Source organism: Caloenas nicobarica, chromosome 7, assembly GCF_036013445.1.
Source record: "Caloenas nicobarica isolate bCalNic1 chromosome 7, bCalNic1.hap1, whole genome shotgun sequence".
NCBI classification, from domain to species: domain Eukaryota; kingdom Metazoa; phylum Chordata; class Aves; order Columbiformes; family Columbidae; genus Caloenas; species Caloenas nicobarica.
In genome coordinates, this window is record NC_088251.1 from 31529198 (window position 1) to 31554405 (window position 25208).

At 37.7% G+C, this 25208-nt stretch overlaps 1 protein-coding gene across 2 annotated transcripts in view; it reads left to right on the forward strand.

The window, feature by feature from the left end:
- BICC1 (BicC family RNA binding protein 1) overlaps positions 1–17241 on the forward strand; it is a 105193-nt gene extending 87952 nt beyond the window's left edge. For both annotated transcript variants that reach the window (XM_065639390.1, XM_065639391.1), the window contains 11 exons: positions 47–205; positions 571–767; positions 1077–1218; positions 2325–2481; positions 3903–4068; positions 5454–5493; positions 6143–6297; positions 8585–8741; positions 11243–11403; positions 12733–12832; positions 14389–17241. In XM_065639390.1, the coding sequence (XP_065495462.1) occupies positions 47–205; positions 571–767; positions 1077–1218; positions 2325–2481; positions 3903–4068; positions 5454–5493; positions 6143–6297; positions 8585–8741; positions 11243–11403; positions 12733–12832; positions 14389–14519 (1565 nt within the window). In that variant the 3' untranslated portion in view covers positions 14520–17241. The remainder of the gene's footprint in view (positions 1–46; positions 206–570; positions 768–1076; positions 1219–2324; positions 2482–3902; positions 4069–5453; positions 5494–6142; positions 6298–8584; positions 8742–11242; positions 11404–12732; positions 12833–14388) is intronic.
- Positions 17242–25208: the final 7967 nt, after the last annotated feature.

Genomic DNA, 25208 nt, shown 5'->3' on the forward strand with positions numbered 1-25208 from the left:
CTTCTGTAAGTCTTAGATAAATATTCAGTTGCATAATTTTTTGCAGGTCTTTTAGGCCCAACAGCCCTGTCAGTCAACACCTCAACTGCTCCAAACTCTCTGTTGAATGCCCTGAATAGCTCTGTGAGCCCCTTGCAGAGTCCAAGTTCAGGCACACCAAGTCCCACGTTATGGGCAACATCTCTTGCAAACACAAATGCCACAGGTTGGTAGAAGGCAAATGTTAATTAAATCAACTGTGCAGTGACAATCAGAAAAGTCTGGAGTCGTTCATTCGTTAGAACCTTAATTCTTGAATTTACCTTAATACAGATGAATAAATGACCAGATTTAAACTTACAACTTAATATAAAGTTATGCTGTAATGTTGTCATCTGTTTTCTATACTAAACTGTTAACCTACAATGTGATGGTTAGATAAAGCATTATGTTTTGGGCATACAGTTCTAATGGAAGTTTGTTTAGTGATATATCAAAGCTACACTAAGATAGAGATTTCTATAAAGTACTATAATGTGTGACCAAGTTGAATGAGAAACTTAATCAGAACATGACCAAATTTTGTTACAGGTTTTTCTGCTATTCCACACCTAATGATACCATCAACGGCTCAAGCAACTCTAACTAGTATCCTGTTGTCCGGAGTACCCAATTATAGTCAGAACACTCCGTCTCCACCACCAGGCTTGACTCCTGTTGAAGTCCACGTTAATGGCATGCAATCAGAGAGTAAAAAAGTCTCACCTTCTTTAAATGGTCATGTAAAGGTAAGCAATATTGTCTCTGGAGAGCCAGATCTGTTTGTCATAGACCTCTGCTAAGGAAGGCTGGAAGAGAAAACTAGATATATGAGGAGATTCTTGAAGCCACTAAGTTGAAAAGTAGAACAGTGGTGGTTTCAAAAAGATGACTTAAAGATTGAAAACTGGAACATTCAAACATACTGTTCTCCTATATCGGGAATGCATTTCTTGTTCTCCTGAACAAATAGAAAAGGGAAATTCTTTCAATATTTCCTTGAGCATGACAATCACTTCAGTGATTTTTTTTTTTTTTTTTTCTGACAATCATTTCAGACCTCAAATATCAAGTATGCTGCACTGTCTGCCACATCGCTAGGAGAAAATGTGTTGAGCGCAAACCATAGTGATCCGGTAAGACAAACAAGTACTCATGGTGCCTCGGAACAAGTAGCTGCCAAGTCAAATAGTGCAGAAGGTGAGGTTTTGACATTTTATTCTTTTGTCTGCTAGTGTTTCTGCAGTCTACACACAATTCATGAAACAAAAATGTAAATATGTTGCCCGTGTGGTGGTTTTGTAGCCATGTTGAACGAAAATATGGCTGGGTCTCCTAGATCCATTGTCAAAGAAAATAAAAAGATGTCATGGCATCTGAGCTGTACTGTTGATAGAAACACCTTAAGTCAACATAAATACACTTGTAACACTTCATTTATTCCCTAAGAGTAGAGGGAAATAACCTATGAAAATTTTAGTATGTTTTACAGCAGCTTAACTTCATTGCTTAAAGCAATCTCTGCTGGCATAAACAAATGTTGTATTTTTGGTTTTTAGTGAAAGGAAAGAATTAATGCTTTTGAGAAGGTTATTGCAGAAAATTACATGTAGACCAAACCTAGATGACACTGGAAAACAGAATTTATTTGCATGTTTTGTAACAGCATTTCATTTATGCTGCCTTTTAGCAGCTAAAGGAATTGTTGAACTGTTCCCATCATTCTTGGAGGAAGGGAAAGCCAGTTCCACTTCAGACTTTAGCAAATGTGTGTGTAAAGGCCTCATTTTCCCTGCAAATACTGATCAACAGGGAGATGCTCTTTTTTTAGGGGTTGTGGTCATTTGAAATGCTGACTTGAATAAAAGGTACATTGCCCACTTGAGATAAAGACTTGTAAAAACACATTCTGAAAATATTTGAACATTAAGTGGGGAGCTTTTATTCCAGCAAAAGTTATCTGAGCACCTGGCAAAGTTTATTAAAACTGGATGTAAGATAAAATTTGTTCAAAGTACTTAGTCACTTCTGATTATCAGTCTTCGGATGTTAATATTAACTAATATTACTTAAAATATTTTTTTAAAGAGAACAGTGTGTCTACTACATACGTGAATACTAACACTTTTTGTTCATTTGAACTCACATTTCTGACGACTTAACTCTGACCAAGTTATCTGTGAAGACTACAATAGTTCTGTAAGCCAAAATAACAGGTTTTTTTTTCTGTGGTTGTCATTCATTCAGTAAGTTCAGTTAGAACATAAGAGGTTTTTGGTTAACTATTCTCTTTATTGGCTTTGAAGGTTGCAATGATGCTTTTGTAGAAGTGGGCATGCCAAGAAGTCCGTCCCATTCAGCGAACACCAGTGACCTAAAGCAGATGTTGAGCTCTTCCAAACAGGCCTGTGCTAAGAGACAAACGGTTGAGTTACTGCAAGGCACCAAAAACTCTCACTTGCAGTAAGTTAAACTTAGATGTACGGATTAATGGAACTTTTACCATGCAAAAATACTTAACGTGTTTTTGTAGGTAGAAGGGGTGGCTCAGTCACAAGACACTCAAAGGACTGATTGAAGTTGGACTTGATTTTTACTCACGTTGGGCATTAATTTACCCCCCAGTTTGATAATTGCAAACTTTGAATATATTGTGTACATTGTAAGTATTTTGCTTTGGTTTGAAAAAAATGTGTCTTTACTCTCCCACAAAAGAATGGGTGTTTTTTTTTTTTCAGAGGAACTTTCATTACCTGTTTCTAAAGGATACATGTTTGCACTTTCCTTTGTTTATTGATTGCTTTGAGAACAATTCTTAACTGAAAGCCTTTTTCCTTTTGTCTGTACCTGAGGCTGTTTTCTTAGAAAAACAATATTCAGGGCATAACAGCACATTCCTAAACAGCTGTCTCAATGATTTTTCTGTTTGGTTGGTTTTTGGTTTCGTTTTTTTTTTAATGAGCCAGCAGTGGGAAGGGCTCTTTTGAATCACAATATGTCTTGGCAACAGAGGTTTTGTGCTTAATGCAATGTTTTGTCCGATCTAATTTAAGTAGTGTTTTCACTGTCCCTTTTGGGAACTGTTTATCATTGTTCTTTTGAGATGCATATTTTCTCTTACCTCATTTAATTACACTGTTAAAGCTACGATATGTATTTCATTAATTCTGCTCTCATAGTTTAGAAATCCAAGAATTCTGCTAAGCAGACTCAGTTGTTTGTATGTCAGTCAGTTGTATGTATGTCTTGCTCTTGTTGTTGAGGTTATAGTGCTCACAGTTTCCTTAGGGCGTTTTTCTGGGGTGGTCTACAGCATCTAAAACGTGACCACTTTGCTCTGAAGTAAGAGTTTCTACTCTTCTAGAAAAGGCATAAAATGTGGCTGATTTTTAGGAAGAAAAGATTACATGAAGTGGTACTTTGTCGTGTGGAACTGCAATTATTGAAGCTTTAAGAGCAAGTAGGACCCATGTTAACTTTCTTAGTCCACGTTATGTATCTCTCCTTTATCCTACTACTATCAATCTGTTAGAACTGCAGAACTCCTGGCCTGAGCGAGGCTAAAAAGGTGCGAAGTCACACTATGTAGGTATTGCATGTGATAATTCCAGATACCGGACAGCTCAAATCTGAATCTGTAAACTGTGTCTCATACTTGGTGGTAGAAGCAGCAGCAACACATGGTTCATCTCACTGTTGGAGAAGCAGGCAAAGGAAAGCTGAGATTTTGGAAATATTGCTAAAAACGCTGTGATACCTGTGTACTGGCATTTCTTGAATTTTGCTGCTAAACTTCTCAGGGTAAAGCTCACTTAGGAAAATTGCGTTGAACATTCACTGCTTGTGAATGTAAACTGGAGTTAACATTGTCTTTGCTCCCGCAGCACCGCAGAGAGGCTGCTCTCGGATGCAGAGTTAAGTGCTTCTGAAAGTCCCGTGGCTGATAAAAAGGCTCCTGGAAGTGAACGGGCAGCAGAGCGAGCAGCAGCTGCCCAGCAGAACTCGGAGAGGGCACGTCTGGCTCCGCAGCCACCCTACGTGAATATGCAGGTACGTTTCCCTGAAAAAGCCCAAATCTAGTGCAAAACTTTGTAACTGCAAAGTGAAATTACAACGGAAAGCAAAGGTGACTGTTGACCAGTAGACAGACTTGGCATTACCATTTCAGTAAAAATGTTTCCCAGCAAAGTCATTAACTCTTTCAACTGAAGAGTGGTTTGTCAACTGAAAGTCTTGAAGACAAAAAAGCCATTATGCTTCTGTTGAATAAGCTAAATTTAAGTACAGAATAAATTGCATGGCTATATTAGTCTACGCAAGCATCATTTGTGAGTAAAAACAAAACAAACCAAACCTTGTTGCTTTGAGGAGAATTATACCTACAAAAGATATTTTACGACTTTTAATAAGCAATGTCAATACAATCTTCTTCTATACCTTCAGGTTCATATGCAGGGGGATTTACTGGAGTAATTACACTGGTTTTGCCTTACAAATATGGGTCTGTGCACACACTCTTTATCTTGTATGGTTCCTACTTGCTTAACTAAAGTCTCATACTGTACTATAAACTACTTCCGTGTTATCGCAAATCTCCCCAAAGAGACAGATGCCTCTGACTGTTTGTCAAGCAGTAGTAACCAACTAGTTTTCAGTACAGATCTATCAGCGTGTGGGTGTAACTAGACTGCACGGAGTAGTGGAACGAGGGTAAGGTCAGTGGTTTGCAGCCCTTATCAGAACTCTAGTTATTTCAAGTGATGAACTTAACACTTCAGGCTACATATGCTGCATGTTTGTAGTTTTATGTGTATGGTCAGACTTGCTCATCTGTAATTCAAAAAAGTGTAGCTTGATTTAACCAGGGGTAATAAAACTTCAAATCTTCCATTGTCATAGGTGGTACAAATACAAGATTTCTTTAATTCTCTCAAAACGTAAGTTCTTTTCCTTTCAGAAGATGAGTGTGTGGTGAAGAACTAAATTTGAAAGAAGATTAGTAAATATACCTGTGGTGCCTAGATTTGCTGTCAAAGATATATGTTATCTTTTTTAACTGTTAAGGAATGTTTTAAATGCTAATAACAGATGATTAAGTAAGAGAAACTATGCTTGAAAAAATGTCTTATTAAAAAAATAAATAAAAATTCTGCTCAAACAGTTTGTAATTCTGCCTAAGCAGTTTGTAAATATTGCTGCAGGCTCATTCAAACTGATACAGGATAGTTATTTAAAATCCTTATCTGTGTTTGAGTGAATGCTTTAAGTAACTCAGGTTCTAACTGGACTGTCAAATTATTGTGCAGTACTTCAGGTTTCTCCTAGCTGTGTTCACTGGCCACTTTCAAAACCTTTGTTTTTACAAAGAGCTGAGTACTGGAATGACATTTAATTAGAATGGCAACTAAGCTGTCTTCTGCATGTTTAATTTTTAGGCATTTGACTATGAACAGAAGAAGCTACTAGCAACCAAAGGTATGTGGATAAACAGTGACTTCTGGAAAGTTTGTTAGTACACGATGGAAAGAATTTTCTGAAGTTTCAGTTTTGTAATTTGATTTTTAATCAAATTTAAAGCTGTTAAGTGAAGCAGTTGTACATTAGTTTTCATGTTACAAGAACTTCTTAATACCAACATAGCATAAAATACGGTATAAACAACTTTCAGATGGGATATTCTGTGTGAGTATTTCCATGGGCAAATGTTCCATGTTGTTTTCAGAGACCTCACAGCTGTAATTCTTGATTTTATTTGGATGCAAATTAGACATTAAGATGTTTGTCATATCAAAAAAGTTGTTCTTTATTTCATGAATAAATTAAGTACAAAATTGATAAGAGACTCAACCATATCTTTGACCCTGTTTAAAAATAAACCAAATGCGCCCACACCAAAACCACTTATTTTTGAAACAGGTGATTCTTTTGGCTTCCTCACAGCTCTATGGAGTTTAACAGAGTAAATTGCCTTAAGGAAGAGTAGGATTCAAGCTGTGTAGCATGTGGAAATGTTTAGAATTTACCATTTGGTGGGTTGAAGTCTGTTAGCATACGTGACTTCAGGGTTATCACTGCAGTACCTTTACTGGGTTAAGAGTTACTAATTTGTCTCTGTTTTTTTCAGCTATGTTAAAGAAACCAGTGGTAACAGAAGTGAGAACTCCAACAAATACGTGGAGTGGTTTGGGGTTCTCTAAATCTATGCCTGCAGAAACTATCAAGGAACTAAGAAGAGCAAATCATGTATCATACAAGCCATCTATGACAACTACATATGAGGTATAAAAAATATGCTGTAATGATACAGTTATTTCTCTTGAGAAATGTCTGTGTAAATCTCTTTGTAAAAAGAAGTCTTGAAGGTAAGATTCTTAGCTTTCCTCTTAGACTTCTAAATATTTTTTTATGGTGAAAAATGCTTCTTAGGTAAATACTAAGGCATCTGGCATACATTCAGCCTAACACACAAAGTTATATCAGCTTTATAAATCTTACTCTAGCTTTATAGAAGTCTGCTCCTGAAAAATATATTTGTTTAAAGAAACGTAAAATAACTGAAGGGATCAAATATCTCAATAGTTGTAGACAAGTGGTAGAAATTTTGTAACCAGTATGTATAGAACAGATAAATATCATGTGCATCACTGCATGGTAGAGGAGAGTGTTAGAAAAAGAAATGTCTGTGGCTCGTCTTGTCTTCTGTTGACAAAGCTGTAGAACTGGAAGAGCTTTCTCTATTTGCACTCTTCACTGGGCCCGGGGAGAAGGCAGCTGTGGGGTCCAGCAAGTCTCTTCAGAGTCCCACCATGGGAATCTGGCAGGGGATTTATGTTCCTTGATTTCAAGGGTGTTCTGAAGTTGCTCTTTAGCATGTTTCCTTGTAATCTTCACTGACTTTCACAGAGGCACCTTTTTCTTTATTTCCGTCCTACTTATATAAAATGTAAATGGTATGTATCTTCAGGACTGGGACTTTATACAGCTTTTCTATGATATACCTGTCTCTTAATGCAAAACAAATATTGAACCATGGTAAAAATGTGTTTCGGTGTCCCCCACTTGACGTGTGAACTTAGTGTCATTCAACTACATGTAATAGGTTTGGGTAGATGTGATGAGCTTGCAATGGTGACTAGAGGGAGAGAAAAAGCCACATGCGAAATCTGCAAATTGTTTTTTTTTCCACATACTTTTCTATATTGATTGAGCTGGGATGAGGTTTTCCCCTCAAACCATGATGTGCTGCTAAAAGCTGCTAAGTAGGCATGTCATTCTAACCAGGAACACTGTATCGTAGTCACTTGGAGTCTGTGCAAACCACAGGCTTAGCTCTTTCCAGTGTTAGGACTCCTGCTTCCATTGTTTGGTATAAGCTATTGGAGAAACATCTGGGGAAGCTAAAAAACCTGGACTCCTTGTGTCCTCCTTCTATTTAGCAGTCTTCAACATCTGTGGTATCAGCAGCAGTGCTGCCACGATTCCTCCGTACGCATGCACATTAGAGATGTGCTGAAGTCTTTGAACAGATGTGGTAGTGATATTATAGTCTAATGCCTGGGAGGTTAATTTGTAAAACAAGTTCGCCAAACATATTTCATCTTCACTGTGGTATTTTACTTTGCATTTGATTTTGCAGAAACATTGGGTGATGTCTTTTTTACTTCACGCCTCTTAGCCATCACTATGATTTAACATAATGTAGAGGCCCTATCTCTTCTTGTTCTTCTGTAACCTTCTGTAAGACTTGAAGTCAATTCCTGCCTTTCTTCATTTGTTGAGTCATCCTAACCATACCTCATACCTTCCCAATTTTGCCAGTTACAAGGAACTTTCACCTGTTTTCTTCAGTGGTGCCCATTTTCCTGAATAGTAGAAAAGATTGCTGCCTCCTAAGTTTTGCTTTTCAGTTAGAATTTGGTGTAAGTGTATAGAATTAAATTGTTCATTTTGTTCCACAATTTTCAGTTCATGTGTGTGCTGTCAATAATGTCGATCTTTTTTGGGGTACGTGCCCTCCCAATTCCATAGTTAACTGCTGCTTTCAGGGAATACTCTTGCCTTATTTTGGAACATTCTGACTCACAGTGATCGGAGTTAATTAGTAATTCTCAGGAATATGAAAATTATTTAAAAAATAAATCTGCAAATTCACAAACCATTGCAGAATTGTTGTTGTATTGTGTACTTGACCCGCTTGCCTTCAGATATATGTTCTGTTATGTTCCCTTCCCTATAGGGGAAGGGAACATGTAGTTGATAGGCTGCTTTGTCTAGAATTTATGTGGGAATTTGATACCATGGAACATTTTAGAAACAAACTTGGAAATATTGAGCAATTTATTTTGAAGCATGGTCTTCAAATAATTTCTGCTTAAAATCTGTAAACTGCATATGTTTTAACCACACCTGCTGGTTTTGTGTCCAGTTTGCAATTATTTGACTGTTGATCAACTACCAAAAGAATGTTTGCAAACATTAAAAGCTGTTTGGTTTTGTTTGCTTTTTTTGCTCTCAGTCACAATGAAACTTCTCTTTTCTGCCCAAATCTTTTTCTTGTGATTTACAGGGTTCATCGATGTCTCTCTCGCGGTCCAACAGTCGAGAGCACCTGGGAAGTGGCAGCGAATCTGATAACTGGAGAGACCGGAATGGGCTTGGACCCACAGCTCATAATGAATTTGTCTCCTCAATTGGCAGCCCCAAAAGGAAACAAAATAAATCAGGTTAATAATTTCTTAAGATCTGATTAAAAAAAAAAAAAAAAATCAATGAATATTTATCTTAAAAAAAAAAGTTTCCTGACATCACTAGGGATTTAAATTACTGACACCTGTGAAGTAAACTATTTTACAGATTGAAAAGGGAAAGCATATGCAAGATTGTGTCGCATGATATAGGAATAATGGTCCAAAAGGAAAACTTTTAAGGAAATTTTTTAAATCCCAGGCATTCTTGCTGAAAGCTCTTTGCCGTCTTGGAAGGAGTTTTTCAAGGTGTACTGCAAACAGACCAGTATAAAAGCTGATTTCTAGACTACATTGTTCTGCTCTGTTATCAATGCAACAACAGCAGCCAGGTTTTTATTGGGCTATTTGCTCACTGGTGGAGAAGTCATAACCTGTGCTGATGTGGAGTTTTAAAACATGATTCTCCTTATGGTGATAGAAGACGACTGTCCATATGTTTGGCATGGCCTAGCATGTGAGTTTAAATACTTGTTTCCATGGATACAGGCTGTAAATTTTGTACTTACTTTTTGAACAATTTGAAATTTTTACTTCAGTTTAACTCTTTGAAACTTAATTCAATTTTTTTAATAACTTAATATAAGCTTTTCTGAAAGAGTGAAAAAAATTAGGTGGAGAATACTGGTCTATACTAACTAACTGCATTATGGGGAAATAACTACTGTGGCTGGTTTTATTTTTTTGGTTTTGCATTTTTGTTATAAAGGTGAATAAAAACTAAATCCCAGATTAACTGCAAAGTAAACAGATAGTAAAAGCTGGACAGCCTAAAAAAGGATAGCATCAATTAGAGAAAATATTTGTGGTTGGTATACTTGCAATTATTCATGACTTTTAAAAAGTACTCACAGAACAAATGAGATTAAAAGTTTATCTTTGAAATGAAGCCATGGGTGCTTCCAAGTTAGTGGGGCAAAAATGGAAGCTTGAGGTTAATAAAACTAAATAAGGATTAAAAATGTATTTTCGTATGCATTAAACTAAAATTAGAAACATGTATATATTTGGGGGGAAACTGTTCTATAGTAGCTGTAGCTTTCCCAGAGACTGAAATGTGCAGAGGAGGGACAAAAAAATACTTATGAGTTGGCTGGACGAATGTATTTCCCTTCATGTATAGGCGCTGGAGTATTAAAATGTAAGTCATCTTCAACACAATTGCATAGCTGGCTGCACTAGTAAGAAGTATTTCTTAATATTCAGTTTTCAATACATGTCCTTTCATCATCTGCCCTGAGTGTAGGATCATGAATTTCTGCCTGGATATTTCTAGTGTTATCTTACTCTGATAGTAAAGAAATTGATGCATCACCCTTTAAATTCTGAAAAATCAACTTAATTATTGCTTGATTTGTCAAACTTAACGTTCACATTTTCAACATTGAATGGTTTACTGTATTTTAAATCTCTTTTCCAAAATGGAGATGAGGTTGACAGAAATTCTCCAAACTCTGTAAATCTGATTCCACATGCTTCTAACTAGTTTGTGCCCAGAAAATAAGAAATGTAGCATAGCCAGTTGTGAAAAACGGTGATTTTCACATCCTATTGGCTTTCTATAGTTGGAGGCCATAGCAGGAGTCTCTGGGGCAGTCTAAATTTTAGTCATCTGGGAGAGAATCCTTTACCTCCGTTGAAAGCCTCTGATGCTTTCCATGTTGTTCTTTTCCGTGTCTGTAACACAGAGGGAGCAGCAGCCCCGCTCGCACGGATGCCTGGGACACACACTCCCAGGGAGCTCTCCTGTTCTCATGCAGCATGAGGAAAAATAATTATTGACTGCGTGATTACATACTATCAGTGTGCGCACACAGAGGAAAGGGATTGCACTGCTAAATCCGTTTTCTTGGGGTTTTTTTAAGAACCTCACCCTGGAAACTTTTTTTTTTTAAAAATATACTTTTTAGGAATCTAATTTAAAATTGTATAGAGAGTGTATTTCCACTTTTAGTCTTTTATAAAAATATTGCTGCTTTTTTTGGTCTGTATTGTACTAAAATAATAGCCAAATCATGTGGCTACTCGGTAGTTCCTTCACCAGGAATTGCTCCAACATGGCTTTCTCCCCATCCAGACCAAAAGGGGCTGGTCGCATTTGTGCGCAATGGCGTCTTCCAAAATATTCACCGGTGAAAAGAGGAGAGTGCTTAAGAGGAGGAAAGAGAGTGTGATCTTTCAGCTCTTTCCCCAGTATAAGTTCCTGAGTTGTATCCATGTGATAGTTAACATAATGTCATTTTATTGCTTAAAAGATTCACCCAAATATCTTTCCATAGAAAACAAACACTGGAACTTAATTTTTTTTAAAAAATGCTTTATGCTGTTCACTCTGTCAGACCACTGAGAGACTTCTTTTGCTGACCAATAAAGATTTAAATACTTTGTTAATTTAACAACCTAATGGAATATAATGTTGATATGACAGAAAATCCTGTGCTTCTGTGATGTGACTAAAAAGTGCAATTCTTTCTTTCCAGCTGAGCACTATCTCAGCAGCAGTAACTACATGGACTGCATCTCCTCGCTGACAGGGAGCAACGGCTGCAGCCTCAACAGCCTGTTCAAGGGATCTGATCTGCCCGAGCTGTTCAGCAAACTTGGTTTGGGCAAATACATAGATGTATTCCAACAGCAAGAGGTCAGTGTTCCTTTGAAAGACACCTTTGTGTTTGTAGCGCGTTTTCCAGCGGTAGTTCTGTCTCTTGACCAAAAGCACTAGGGAGTCTCGATATGTGACAGAATTTCTGAGGTATTCTTTCAAAACTGTATCATACATCTTTCAATTTCCAGATAGCCAGCCTGGACAAGAGTGCTCTTTTGTCCTGCACTTTTGATTTCTGCTTAACAAAGAATTAAACTGGTTCGTTGGTTTATTATTATTATCCAGGAAAGTTTAAACCTTTCTTCTGGCGACAGATTTAGGTGTGTCACAAAATTACGGTTAGGCCAGCTGCAGGATTTACTGGCTTAGATATAGAGTCCCTGAGCTTGTCCTGTAGTTGTATGTGGGAAGTTGTGTGTGTTACACCACCAGAATTTGGTGGGCTAGGCAGCAAAACAGATGTTCATGTGGGTGTCAGTACCTCGTGTGGTAACAGGGGAAGGACCACAGCTGGATTTGGCATGGGTTTGCCTGCAACCAGTCTGAAAGTGGCAAGGTCCTCAATCTGAGCAAATAAACCCAGCTGTGTCCCAGTTAATTCTGTGTACAGTTCCTCGGGGTTATCTCCACTGCACTCTTCTGCATGTTTTATAATACCTGTACTATCCACCCACTAATCCTTTCCTATTGTCTTGGCCACTTGCTAAAAAGGAGAGATGGCTGTGGTGGTTTATAGCACTAAATAAGGCTTTTGTTTGACAGGTGGGGTTTTGTGTTTTGTTTTTTCACTCAGGAGTTGTTAAGTGTGATGAGCCAAGTGATTTGGCCAGAGTGAAAACCAAACAATTTTCCACTACATTTCTGTGAATTGTATTGGGAGCAAAAAACCCACAAGCATACATGGTTGAACACAGGGTGGAAGGCTGTGAAATATTCGGTGATTTAACTCCAATGTGTCACCAGTAGTTGAGCAGTTGTCCTCCGCTAACCTGCTGTAGTCTGAAGCACCTGCCATATCTACAGACATACGTACCTGGCTATTCCCAAGTACATTATAGCAATTGTGGCAAATACTCAATCCCAAGAGTCATAAACAAATAAGATTAATTATTCTCTATGCTTTTCTAAAACTGCTCGCTTCTCAATTTTTCTTATCTGTCGGAAATACAGAGTAGTAAATTGAGCAACTGTCTGAATAAGCCATTGGAAAGCCCTGATTGCCATTTACGCGCAAAGAAAAGGTTAGCAGAGTAACTAAAATGCGGTAGGAAAAAAATTGTGAAGCTATTCTGAACCACACTTATGGCTTAATAGTTTTTGGAAGAGTCTTGTTTTGCGTAATTTCCCTATTTCTTTTTACTCTAGATTGATCTGCAGACATTCCTTACTCTTACTGATCAAGATTTGAAAGAGTTAGGAATTACCACTTTTGGTGCCAGAAGAAAAATGCTGCTTGCCATCTCAGGTAATTTACATAGATTATAATTTGTTGATTATTTTTTTTTAAGTATTGTTTACAGCTTTCTCGCTCCAGGTGTGTGTTTATGGTTGACAAAGGATCTTGGAAAGACTGAAAAGTATGAGTCTAGTCCACAGGGGTCATATTGGCTTGCTCCTCATCAAAAGGTGCTTAAAACCAGGCTTTATAGACTTTTCACATTACTGAATAAGACTGCAGTTGCATAGTCCTTTGTCCCCTTTGAAAGTTGGAGCTTGATAGAAAGTTTGTTTCACAGTAGATTGTGAGTTTTGTTTTATGCCCCAAGCTGTGGGTCCTAGAAGCTCTGGGATTATGTGCTCTGCAGAGTCTGAACAGCATGACACAGCACTCAGAACTGGTGTTTTCAGGCTTTTTGTTCCCTCTCCTCCACTTTAGTGATCAGCAGAGCCATCATCCTACTGGGAAAAAGCGTCTGCTTTGGTTTTTGTTTGGTTTTTTTGCTTGTGTGTGTGCTTTTTCCTTTTTTTTTTTTTCCCCCTCCTCTCCCAAGGCTAGTTCTTTCTACAAAATGTATAGGTTTGAAAGAAACACATAACTCTTACTTGGAATTTTTCCAACCCACTTTAATTAAAAGGTTGTCTTGTACTCCACATGCAGAAAGATGAAGGCCAAATATAATTTCTTATGATGTGTTGTGGTATATAATGCCTAACTAGATTTTTTTTCTAAGTGTAATAAATAGCATGAGATTTCACATTACATAGGAGGGCTCTGTTGTCATTCTCCAGGCAATGAATTTGTATGAGAGGGTTTTCCTCAGATGCTTCCTTGTAACCCTAGATCATTTTTGTCCCAATTGCATCTCTTCTACTGATTCCATTTCTGAATGGTGTTTTTCAATTTAAGAAGGATAAAAATGCAATATACTTTTTTAATAAGAGCCATGAAAATCTATATATTCTTTCAGTGATTTGTAGATCATGGAGTTTGTTTATAAGAATAGAAAAGTGGGGAAAGGAAAAATATTTTGGATGAGCAATTGCTAATACATGCATGTTTGAATGAGAGGTGAGCATCTGTTCTTTTCTTAAAGTCCTTATTAAAATATTGCTTCAGTGTTACATTTTAAAATAAAGACTTGTGCACTGAGAGATGATCAAGATGCTAATAAGATTTTCTCATCTCAGTTTACATTGAGTAGTTTTGCTGCAGCCATGCATTGTGTGTACCTTCAGGAAGATTGTAGCCTTTGAGTATTGTAACAGAACCTTTTAAAAGTGTTCCAGCTATGTCAATTTGAGCTAAATCCATATTGCAAAATACTATTTACTCCATGCCATATCAGTGCCAAGTAAGTATTGCACCTAATAGATGCCTGCATTCCAAGCAGCCTCTATGAGTCTTAACCTGGCTCTCTGTCATGTTGAGCTGTTAAATTGAACAAGCGCATTTTCAGTTTGGAGTGTTCTGTCCAAAATATCTTGTTTGTTTATATATATGTGTGTGTATATATAGAGAGAGAGTTTTGGTTTGTATCAAAATATTAAAATTAATTTCTGAGAGTGTTTTCGTGTTTATAGAACTGAATAAAAACCGAAGGAAGCTCTTTGACCCGTCCAACATCCGTGCCTCGTTCCTGGAAGGTGGAGCCAGCGGGCGACTGCCGCGCCAGTATCACTCGGACATTGCCAGTGTCAGCGGCCGCTGGTAGCAGTAACTTGTGGCTCAAAGTCAGCAGTAGAGATGGACATGGCAATCCTGTGGACAGCCTTCACTGCACACCACCCTCTGCACTTTGGGAGTTTGGGTGTCAAGGACCAAAGCGTTTTGTCTGCACAATACTGTGCCAAAAAAAAAAAAAACAACCCAGAGAAAACACATTTTGTCTGTCTTTCAAAACACCAAATGTGGGTTATGTTTTACTCGCATAGATTGGACAGAATTTGCAATAATAATAATAATTTAGGGCTCTTTGTTTAGTATTTTATTACCTATAACTATAATGTATGCACTGAATTTTTACTTTGAGTGAAGGAAGAATGAAGAGCTGGGATGCCAGAGAGCATAGATTTTGCTTTTATCAAGATGGATTTTTCTGGTACTGCTTAAAATAATTATTGAGGTCTTTCTGCACTTTACATGTTCTGACTTCTTGTCCTGTGGAAATTTATTTCTCTCTTTCCATATCGATTTTTATATTGGCACTAATCAAACTTTTTTCAGGTGTTCCTGCATTAAGTCACATCTCACTATAATGGTACTAGAAAGTGGTTGTTATGCAGATTTTTTCCTTCCCTCTGTCTCCCTGGTAGTTACCTGAAGAGATTGTTCAAAAATCAAGCCACTTGTTAGTGGACCAGACCTGTTCGCTCTTAGGAAGCAGTCTCATGCTGCTTGAAATAATACTCGCTCACTGTAACAGATGCAATGAAAGACCAAAATGGACCTTGCAATATTAACCCTTTGCAGTCATCGTATTTAACTGCCGCCTGTTATGCTAAACCTGTTTTTAATGGTTGTCTCAAAGCAAAGGGCTCTTTTTAGTACCCTGCCACTAAAGGACACTTATTTATATCAGACTTTTATTTTTAGATTCTACACACTTACAATATGTAACAGATTAAACCGATCTACTGCAGATTTATGGTAGAGAATGAAAGGCATTCATCAAACTAGAGCTCTGGGCTGTCAGTTTGATTAAACAGACAACTAATCTAATTTGACAAGACAGCACTGTTGCCATTTAATAAATGACGCATATTACTTACATGACTATGCATGCAGCAATTAAGCGACCTACATAAAATAGGTGTAATAGCATCTGTTTTATTCAATCTAGATTTGTAATTGTCAGCTGCAGAAGTGTTTAAAACTCTGGAGATGAACTATTTCTGAAACAAGTTATGTTCAGCAGAAAGAGTCCATATTATGAGTGGCTAGAGCTAACTGTTGCATTCTTTATACTGTGAAAGTCCAAATAATTTGGCAATATTATTCCTCTGTCTTTACAGATGTCTTGTTATGGGTTTATGAAGGGTTCTGATATAATGAAGGAATTAATGAAGTGCCTATTTCTGCAATGCAATATGAAGTTTCCAAGCATTAATTTGTTGAAAAGCATTCCCATAAGAACTATTGTGAATTACCTCTACTGTAGCCTATTATTTATGTTCAGTGTACAAGCCTTTTGAGATGGACATAAACCACTGTCAAGTGCTCTTAACAGAAGGCATTAGAATAACATTTACAGTAGTTGGTTTTTATGCAAAAATGGGTGAGAGATAGTTTTGACACTTTCCATGGATGATTTTTTCTTTTAAGGTGAGAATACAAAATGATGTATAGAGAAATTTGCACACACAAAGGGAAATTAAAGAAACTATTACTTGAGGGCACAGATGATCAAGCAATAATATAAAGTCTCATTGTGGTTAGCAAAAAATAACTGCTCAGTACTCATTTCAGCCATATCTACTTAATAGTGTATAGCTGGGTGACTTCCCCTCTAGGTCAAGTAGTAGTTTGCTTCCTCTGATTTTAAAACCATCGTACAGATCTGAATGGATAAAAATGCATCTTGTACACATGCAGTTGTTCGCATCTGTTTCTGTGCCCCAATGCCAAAAGTCAATATCCACATATCTGTATTTGTGTGTTACACGGGCAAGAGCAGCTCCATGGAAACCCTCGTGGAAGCCACAGCTTGTATTTCTAAAACTTTTTACACTCGTTCTTAGTTCTAAGCATGTAGATAGTTCCATTCGCATGGACTACATATGTGCTTACAGATAAGCTGTCATTTAAGTGTTCGCGTCTGCAAATAAAATTGTATTCAGTCATGTTAATTTTATAAAATATTTTTAATGAAATAAATATTCAGCAACACTTTGTACAGAATTTTCTGCAACCCCTTCTTGTTATTTTGCCTAAACTTAAAAGCATCAAAAAGCCTTTACACTCGTAGATTTTTTTTTTTAGTCTTTCGTAAGTACATACTATGTATCTAGACAATACTATACTCAGAAACTGATTTTATTACAGTATTAAGTTGATGTGGTCTCTTGCTGAGCAGTGCTTATCTACACCAAAGTGAAGAATTTCCCATGAACAACATTATTTTTCGATAGGGCTTCACAAAAAAAAACACACTGGAAGAAAAAAATTTCTCACTTATTTTGATTCCACAAAGGGAATATGACAGTACAGTGTACCGTATTGTTAGTGTTATATTATGCACAAATATTTGACTTGCTACATAAAAATGTTAGTTTTAAATCTGTGCCTTAATAGTGACCAGTTATCTGTAAATATAGAGCAGATACAGATTGTATTTTTGTGGGTTGTGTCCTTTTAGTGATTTTTTTTAAAAATAAAAGATGAAATTAAAACATTAAAAGTGGGAATTTTCAAAACTAATCAATGTTGCATAAAATAAACTTATATAACTCCCTTGTATTCTGATTGGTTAATGAAGTATTTTTTTTATATAGACTCAGTTCCAGGGATGCTTGCTTGTTAATAAAATATAAAAAGCAGTATTTGACGTAATTGCTACATGTTTCTTTCACATGCTAATGCTCTATGTGTTTTAAGATTCTTTTTATGTCACATAGAGTGTGATTGTCTGGCTTTTAAATGAGAATGCTTTTTTGAGATACCCTTCCTCAAAATGAACATGAAAGGAGTTAAACTATCTCAGGTTCAATTCATAGCAGGTTTTAATGGTTTGGCTTACATGAGTTTTATTCTTTCTTTATTTTTCCCATTTTAATGACTGTACATGTTTTGGCGTGGTTAGCAGGACAGTCGTATGTACTCTTTCGTGACGGTCATTGCACTATCATTTCCAGAGTAGAAGTGGGAAAAAACAATAGCAATTCTTCATTTGGGATTCTGGCCGCACAGCCAGTCAGAAACTTGTGAGAGTCATCGCTTTCAGACAGAGGTAACATCTACATAATGTTACATCAGTCTTGTCTGTTTACTTGACATGTAGTGATAAAAGTTTAATCTTTCTTACCTCAGTGTATTCAGGAATTTCATAATTTCAGCCTAACGTGTTTTCTTCATGGTTTTATACATGCAGGTCTCCATATAAATTACAGTATTTGTGGCTCACTGACCTTTTAGGAATCTGAGTTGTTTTTCTGAATACCTACTGAAAACTGCAGATGTGGGAACGAGTCTGGGAAGGTGACAGATCAACAAACTGAAGGGTATAGTGCCAAGTACCAGCTCACAAGGCATTGGCATGAAGCATGTGGAAATTGCACAGGTAGTAGGTGGACTTGCACATTGCACAGCGTTTCTGAAGCCTGAGCAGTAGTGAACTATAGAAGTCTGGAACAAGATAGTTTACTTTGTGGAGCATTTATTTGGGAATATTGCTTCTGATGGCCCACCACATGGCTTCCATCAGGAGAGGAGTAAGGATGGTGTGGGAAAGAGGAGGAACAGTGATGGTGTGTCAGAGCTGGATGGCAGCTCTCGAGTTCCCAGCAGCTGGTGTGGCACAGCATAAATAGGATTCCTCCCTGAACAAAGAGGCTTCACCATCTGGATACTCATCACCTCTCTCTGCTACCAGTTAGAAGGGCAAAACTGGTGATTTCAATTCTGAAGAGGAAGATGTCAACTAAGAAATGTTGCCCATATACAAAAGAAAAGGGATGTATTCTCCAAGATGTGTAAAGGTTAACAGTGAGACATCTGTCCTTACTGTTTTATGGAATCACTGAACCATAGAATGGTTTGGGTTGGAAGGGACCTTAAAGGTCATTTAGTTCCAGCCCCCCTACCATGGGCAGGGACACCTTCCACTAGACCCCTTGTCCTATCACTGGCCTTGTTTAAAAAAAAAAAAAAAAAACACACAAAAACCCCCACAAAAAAAACCCCAAAAAACATCTTTAGCTTTCTTGTCAGCCCCATTTAGGTACTGGAAGGCTGCTATAAGGTCTCCCCAGCACCTTTTCTTGCCCAGGCAGAACAACCTCAAGTCTCTCCACCTGTCTTCTTAGGAGAGATGCTCCAGCCTCTGATCATCTTTGTGGCCCTCTTCTGAACTCACTCCAACAGGCTCATGTCCTCCTTACGTTGAGGGGCCCAGAGCTGGATGTAGTACTCCAGGTGGGGTCTTACCAGAGTGAAGTAGAGAGGAGAATCACGTTGCTCAACCTGCTGGTAAGGCTGCTGGTGATGCAGCCCAGCATATGGTTGGTTTTCTGGGCTGCAAGCACGTTGCTGGCTCATGTTGAGCTTCTCATCAACCGAGTTCTTCTCCTCAAGGCTTCTCTCAATTCACTCTGCCCAGCCTGTATTTGTGCTTGGGATGACCCCACTCCAATCAAATGCTTTGATGGAGGAGACTTATTTTTCCAAAGCCTTGGAAAACATGGTTGCAAAAGGTGTATGAGTACTGTTGCAGGCTGGCCAGGAAAGGTGTGGTAGGCAAGGATATTCAAGGATTTGTGCTTGTCGTGCAAAGTAAGCTAAGAAGTATTTGGTTCCAGACAAGTCTGGACGCTGCTGGAACTACCTTTAATGCTTGAAGAACTGGCTTGTGTTACTTCACAGACATCTGAGCAGAAGAAAGGCTTGGCTTTTATCTGGAGTTGGCTGCAAAATTCTTGAGGATTTGAGAAGACGGAAAAGCAAATGGACTTGTATAAATTTTTGCAATATGCATCACTGGTGTCTGGAATATTTTTGACAGCTTATCTGAAAGTGGAGAACTGTAAAGACCTGTAGGCAGATAGGGGAAGTGTTTACAGAATGCCTGAAATGGTTAGAAGATAAATGAGGTCTTATTTTGAATTGGGAATTGTTGTGAGTGGGGAAAAAAGGAAGAAAGAAAAAAAAAAGAAACACACAAGAAAAAATAAACCCACAACATGGAAAGCACCACATGAACTCATGCTTTTGGTGTAAATTTCCTTTATTTTTCTTTTGGCTTAAGAAACTATCTGGGGCATTTCTGTATCTGAAAATTAAATCCAGAAATTACAAGAGGCTTTTAACAGATTGATTTGCCATTGTATTAAGGAAAATTTGGGTTTTATCTTTGTGTCCTATACTGCAGATATACATAAGTTTGTTTATAGTGTTCCTGATTTTAATAATTTACGTGATTTCATGAATTAACAAAGCAAATATTATAAATTTTACACATTATGCAGGCTCAATGGGAGTCAGCAGTGTGTCCCAAAAGGGCAAACCACATCCTGGGATGCATCAAACACAATATAACTGGTTGGTCAAAAGAGGGGATTGTCCTGCTGCATGTAGTGTTGGTGCGACCTCACCTCAAGTCCTGTGTGCAGTTCTGGGCCCCACAATTTAGCAAGGATGTGAAGGTGCTTGAATGTGTCCAGAGGAGGGCAACAAAGCTGGTGGCAGGGCAGGAAGGCATGTCCTGTGAGGCACGGCTGAGAACTTCGGGCTTGTCTGGTTTGGAGGGGCAAACACATTGCTATCTGCAGCTTCCTGAGGAGGGGATGTGGAAAGGGAGGTGCTGGGCTCTTCTCCTTGGGATCCAGTGATAAAACGTGTGGGAACGGTTCAAAGCTGCACCAGGGGAGTTTTCCACTGGACATGAGGAAGCATTTCTTTACCAAGAGGTTGGTCAGACACTGGAACAGGCTTCCTAGAGAGGTGGGTGATGCCCCAAGCCTGTCAGTGTTTGAGAGGCAATAATGTGCTTTGGCTTTGGTCAGCCCTGAAGTGTTCAGGCAGTTGGATTAGACAATCATTTTAGTCCCCTTCTAAATGAAATACTCTATTCTATAAATCAAAATAATTTAGTAGAACTCTCACATCTACCATTTTTGAATATTGACACAACTATTAGTAAGAGCTAATGGTTGTTAATCAGATTATTTTTTCCTTTCACTTTGATGAAAGTATACTATTAAAGAACAGACTCAAATATTAAGAAAATACTTAACTGTATTAAGGTTGAATAGGAAAACAACCATAAGGAAAAGCAAAAACAATTAACTCGTAACTCATCAAAAAGCAAGTTTTCAGACTTGAAGGAAAAAAATTATTTGCAAACTTTCAAGTTGCTAGTTGTTCTATGGGGTTTGTTTGTGGTTTGTTTTGGGGTTTTTTATACCTTCCAGAAAATACTCTGAAATTCTTGGAATTTCATGTAGGTATAGTTACAGTGTATTGTTTTGTTATTCCAAGTACTCTTTAGATTATCTTGAGCTATAATTATGAGAAGTATTCTGTGAATTTCTTTTGACATTGAATTGAATCAGAGTAGGTATGAATTATTTTGGTAAATGAAGATACTTTGTTATGAAGATACAGAACCCTATGCGCTAGTCACAGCATCATCTAGTGTCCAGTTTCTCCACTCTTCTAAGGAGTAAGATTTGGGCAATATTCGCTCTACTGAGAAATTGAGAATGATTCCAGATGTTCGACAAAAATATGAAGATGAACACATTGTGATGGAAATTACCTAGTTTGTGCCAAAACTGTGTTGCAACTTCATGGAAACTAACAGATGGAAAAAGCAAAACATAATATGAGAATAAGAACCAATTATATAATGGAGTAAAAATTTGTCACTTCTAACAATAGGTGATGAATGTTTTTAAGAAATAATATTGTCACTAATAACCTTAGAACTGTGAATTGATATGGTTGTTGTTACGCTTTTTTGCTATGATCACAGTTTGTCATCTATAAAGGAGAGAATATTTGAAGAGGCCTGAAATGCACGTGGCACTACATTATGGTTCCCAAAATTAGAACTGTCCATTGAAAATGCGATCTCATGCTCTGTGTGAACCGCATGGAAGAGGAAAAGACAAGATTTTGGGAGGAAGGATAATGTAAGAGGCCTTCAGTAGACAGTAAACCTTGCTGTATGTTACATGTGAACATGTATGTTACGTGGAACCCAAGAATGAATCCATTTAAAGCAAAAGAAAATTCAGGTTCAGATACAACAAAATACTCACAATCTTTTCCTCTAGCAGGAGTCTTTGCAAGATGTATCAGAACAGGTTTTGGTTTCTCAAAAGTAAGCCTCTGTTTTCATGTGGAAGGTCAACTCAGTGCCAAGTTGCTATTGCATGGTACCAAAAAGATTCTTACTCTGAAATAGCTTGAATGCACCATTGGATGCTTATCAATGACAGTTCAGTACTAAAAATCCTGATTGTTTTTGGTACTGAAAGATAGTTTTTAATATAGTCCAGCATCTAGAAATCAGTACCAAAAAAAAAGCTAACATGGTACATGAGGCTAAATTGCTGACAGATTTGAATCTTGCTTGGAAATTGGAGGGGAGACAACTAGCTAACTAATCCCTGTGGGCCAAGAGAGATTTTTGTGCAGCTATATTAAAATTATCTTTGTCCCAGCAGTGTTTCTCCTTGCACCAAACAGTGACAATAGCCAGTAAGCTGGAATGCTGAAGGCATCAGTCACATAGGAAGGCTCCTCTTGAACATGCCTCCAGCACTGGTGTATCTTCTGTCTTCACTGAAAGTGGTTGCAGATGCTCCACTGTTGCCTTCTTTCCACAATACTTTTGGACTCCAAAAGCTAGAAAGGGCTAATTTTTAAATTTTACATGCAGTTTAATGAGCTTTTTGCTTTCACAAGCACAACGTTCAGTTCTTTTCCGAGGAGTGATTAATGTGGAGAGTATCCAGAACCACTAGCGTGGATAAGAGCTTTGAAGGAATTTTTTTTGAAGAGATTTAAAAGTCATGACTGAAGACTGGAAATAACACTTCTGGCACTGCTGCCTTTCTTGGCTGCTGGTGGTGTCTGCTCACCTCTCCTAGATCTTGGCTCTCCCATCCTTGGCTCTAGTTTCTGCTCTCTTCTGGTGAGCAGTCAAGTTTCAAACAAATACTATTGGGAAGTTTTGAAGTATTTGAAATTTTCAGGCAGACTTGTGTTTCCTTTGCTTTTTGTGTTGGACTTCAAAACTAGGGTGTTAAAGGTACAGATGCTAATGGTGATCCTTGGCCAGTGTGAGGAATGAAATTTATGAGCACGACATAAAGAGTACATTGGGATTACAAGGCCCATTTAGATGAAGGCATAATTTCTTCAGGTGGGCGGTTGTTCATGAAGAATAAGTAAACATTCATTTACTTGTTTGTTTGTTTTTTAATACATTCATAAAAGGGAGCATCTGTCCTTTTGCCTGGTGTTCTTATTACAGTTTAAAAATTATGCCAAATGACTCCACAGAGCACTTCCTGTAACCAATAGTAAACACATAATTATTCGTAGATGGAAGTATTATTTAACGTCCACTTATTTGCTCTCTTAACATTAGTTATTGGAGTTCAACAGCACATTTCTTCCTTGCTTCCCATCTGTTAATATTTCTGCTGAGGCCAATGGCCAATGCGTCCATGTTCTTCAGCTGCATATTAATATGTGGCTATTCTCTGCCCTGGAGCTGCTGCAGAGACAAGATAATGAAACCTCAAAACCAGAATTGCTAATAATCTAGCTCCTGGTGCATCTCACTGTGTAAGCATTTCAGGAGGTACGAGAGAAATTCTGGATGGAACAGATATGTTGGTCTGCTGAAAACTTTGAAACCCAGTATTTTCAAGTCCTCTCTCTGCTTAATCACTGTGTAATTTGTAAGCTTCAAGACATTTTACATCTGGTGCTCTTTGTCAAATCACTTTCAAGTGTTCCGTTTTTTGTGATCATGCTATCTGGGATGAAATGGGCATTAAATCAAATACTGTATGAGAATGCATTGTCTTTTTAAGGCTGTACTAGAAGTTGAATACTGGAGGGGCTTTTTACCCTTGGTCAATTTGGAGTTTAAGTGAAATTTTATGGACTTTTGAGATTTTTTTGTGTGTGTACGTAAAAACCCAGAATGTTATGACGAAGAATCACTGATGCTCTGTCCCTTCCTTCTCCCTTCCCCAAAACAGAGAACAGTCAGTGTTTCATCTTAAAGTATTTTTAGTCTAATTAGGATTTTCCAAGCTCACAAAATTTGCTAGGAGACAAATGAAGTTATTTATAGTTCCTGAAAGCAAATAATGTTCTGATAAACATTCTGGTGTGTTTTCTTGTGCTATTCAACATGGGAGGTGTGTGGAAATAACAAAAAGATGTTGAAAGCTTTCTTGCTTGACCTCTAACTCTTCAGCAGGTCAGCTTTTCCTTTTTGCTTGAATCTAGTGAACTCGTTCTGTGTTTATGCACAGAAAAGAAATCCGCAGCAGAGCAACACTTCCTCTGTGCATGCTGTGATCTTGCCTACATTTTTTGAAAACAAGCTCTCCAGACTTCTAGACCTGGCAATATGTTGAAAGAAGTGTCTATATGCTACATGTTCACCTACTCGGAGATGAGAAGCTTGTGCTCCATGATGAACAGGCTCTGAATTTGTCTACCTAAGGGAACCAATTTATGTCTGTGTTTCGTGCTCAAGCATGAAAGAGCAGAACTCCAAGACAGTATAAATTTTCTTCCTCTTCCCATAAAAGCTGTCTCTTGCTAAGCTACTTCTGTGAAAGTGGTGTTCTTTCTATTCCTGTTAAATGAAGTGGACTGCCCCATTAGGTAGCTATTTGTCAAAACAAATGTTCTAGTCTGGCTCCTGACAGCTACTGAAGTCTGCATAAAAGGGAGTTTTACTCCATGGGGACCCATAACTGAAACCAATAGTGGCAAACACTTTGCTTAATGGTTTAGTCTCCTTTTGCAGCATTCACAGCTTTCGTTATGTAACACCCCAGTGAAGAACTCTCTGGCGTAATTTTCTTCTTATTTGCAAGGTATAATATTCCCACGTTACAAACAAAGTGAAGAGTTGGATTGTCAAAGGTGAATATGAACAGGTGTCCATATCTGACTTTGTGAAGAGTTCCTGCAAAAGATCTTGAAGCAACAGAAAATATTGCAAACCTTTGCTGTTTCTTTTTAGCTGGAGTGGTAATGATTAGAAGAAACCAACTGTGTGGTGCACTGTGCATTTTCAGGAGCTTTATTTCAAGTAAAAATGGGCAAAGGGATCATCTCCTTGGAAGTACAATAAACCTTTTAAGAAGCATTACCAAATCACGGCTTGGAAGACAGGGCGGTAATGTTTCATTAATGTTTTTAATATCTCATCATGAAGCCTATTTTTGATAAATGTGGCCTCACAGCTCTACTGAGAAAGTGTTTCAAAGTTTTTAATTAACAGAAAACAAAAAGTCAAAACAACACCCTCCATTTTTAATGATTTGCCAATCTTTAGCAGGTGTTTGAATGTTCCCTTCTAAGCAAAAAGTCTAACCTTGCTTTAAATCTAGATAAAATCAGTATCTATTTCCAGCCCCTTCTTAGCATTTGTCGTATAAATCAAATGAAATTGTACCACAAATTTCCACAAGGAGATACTTAGGTT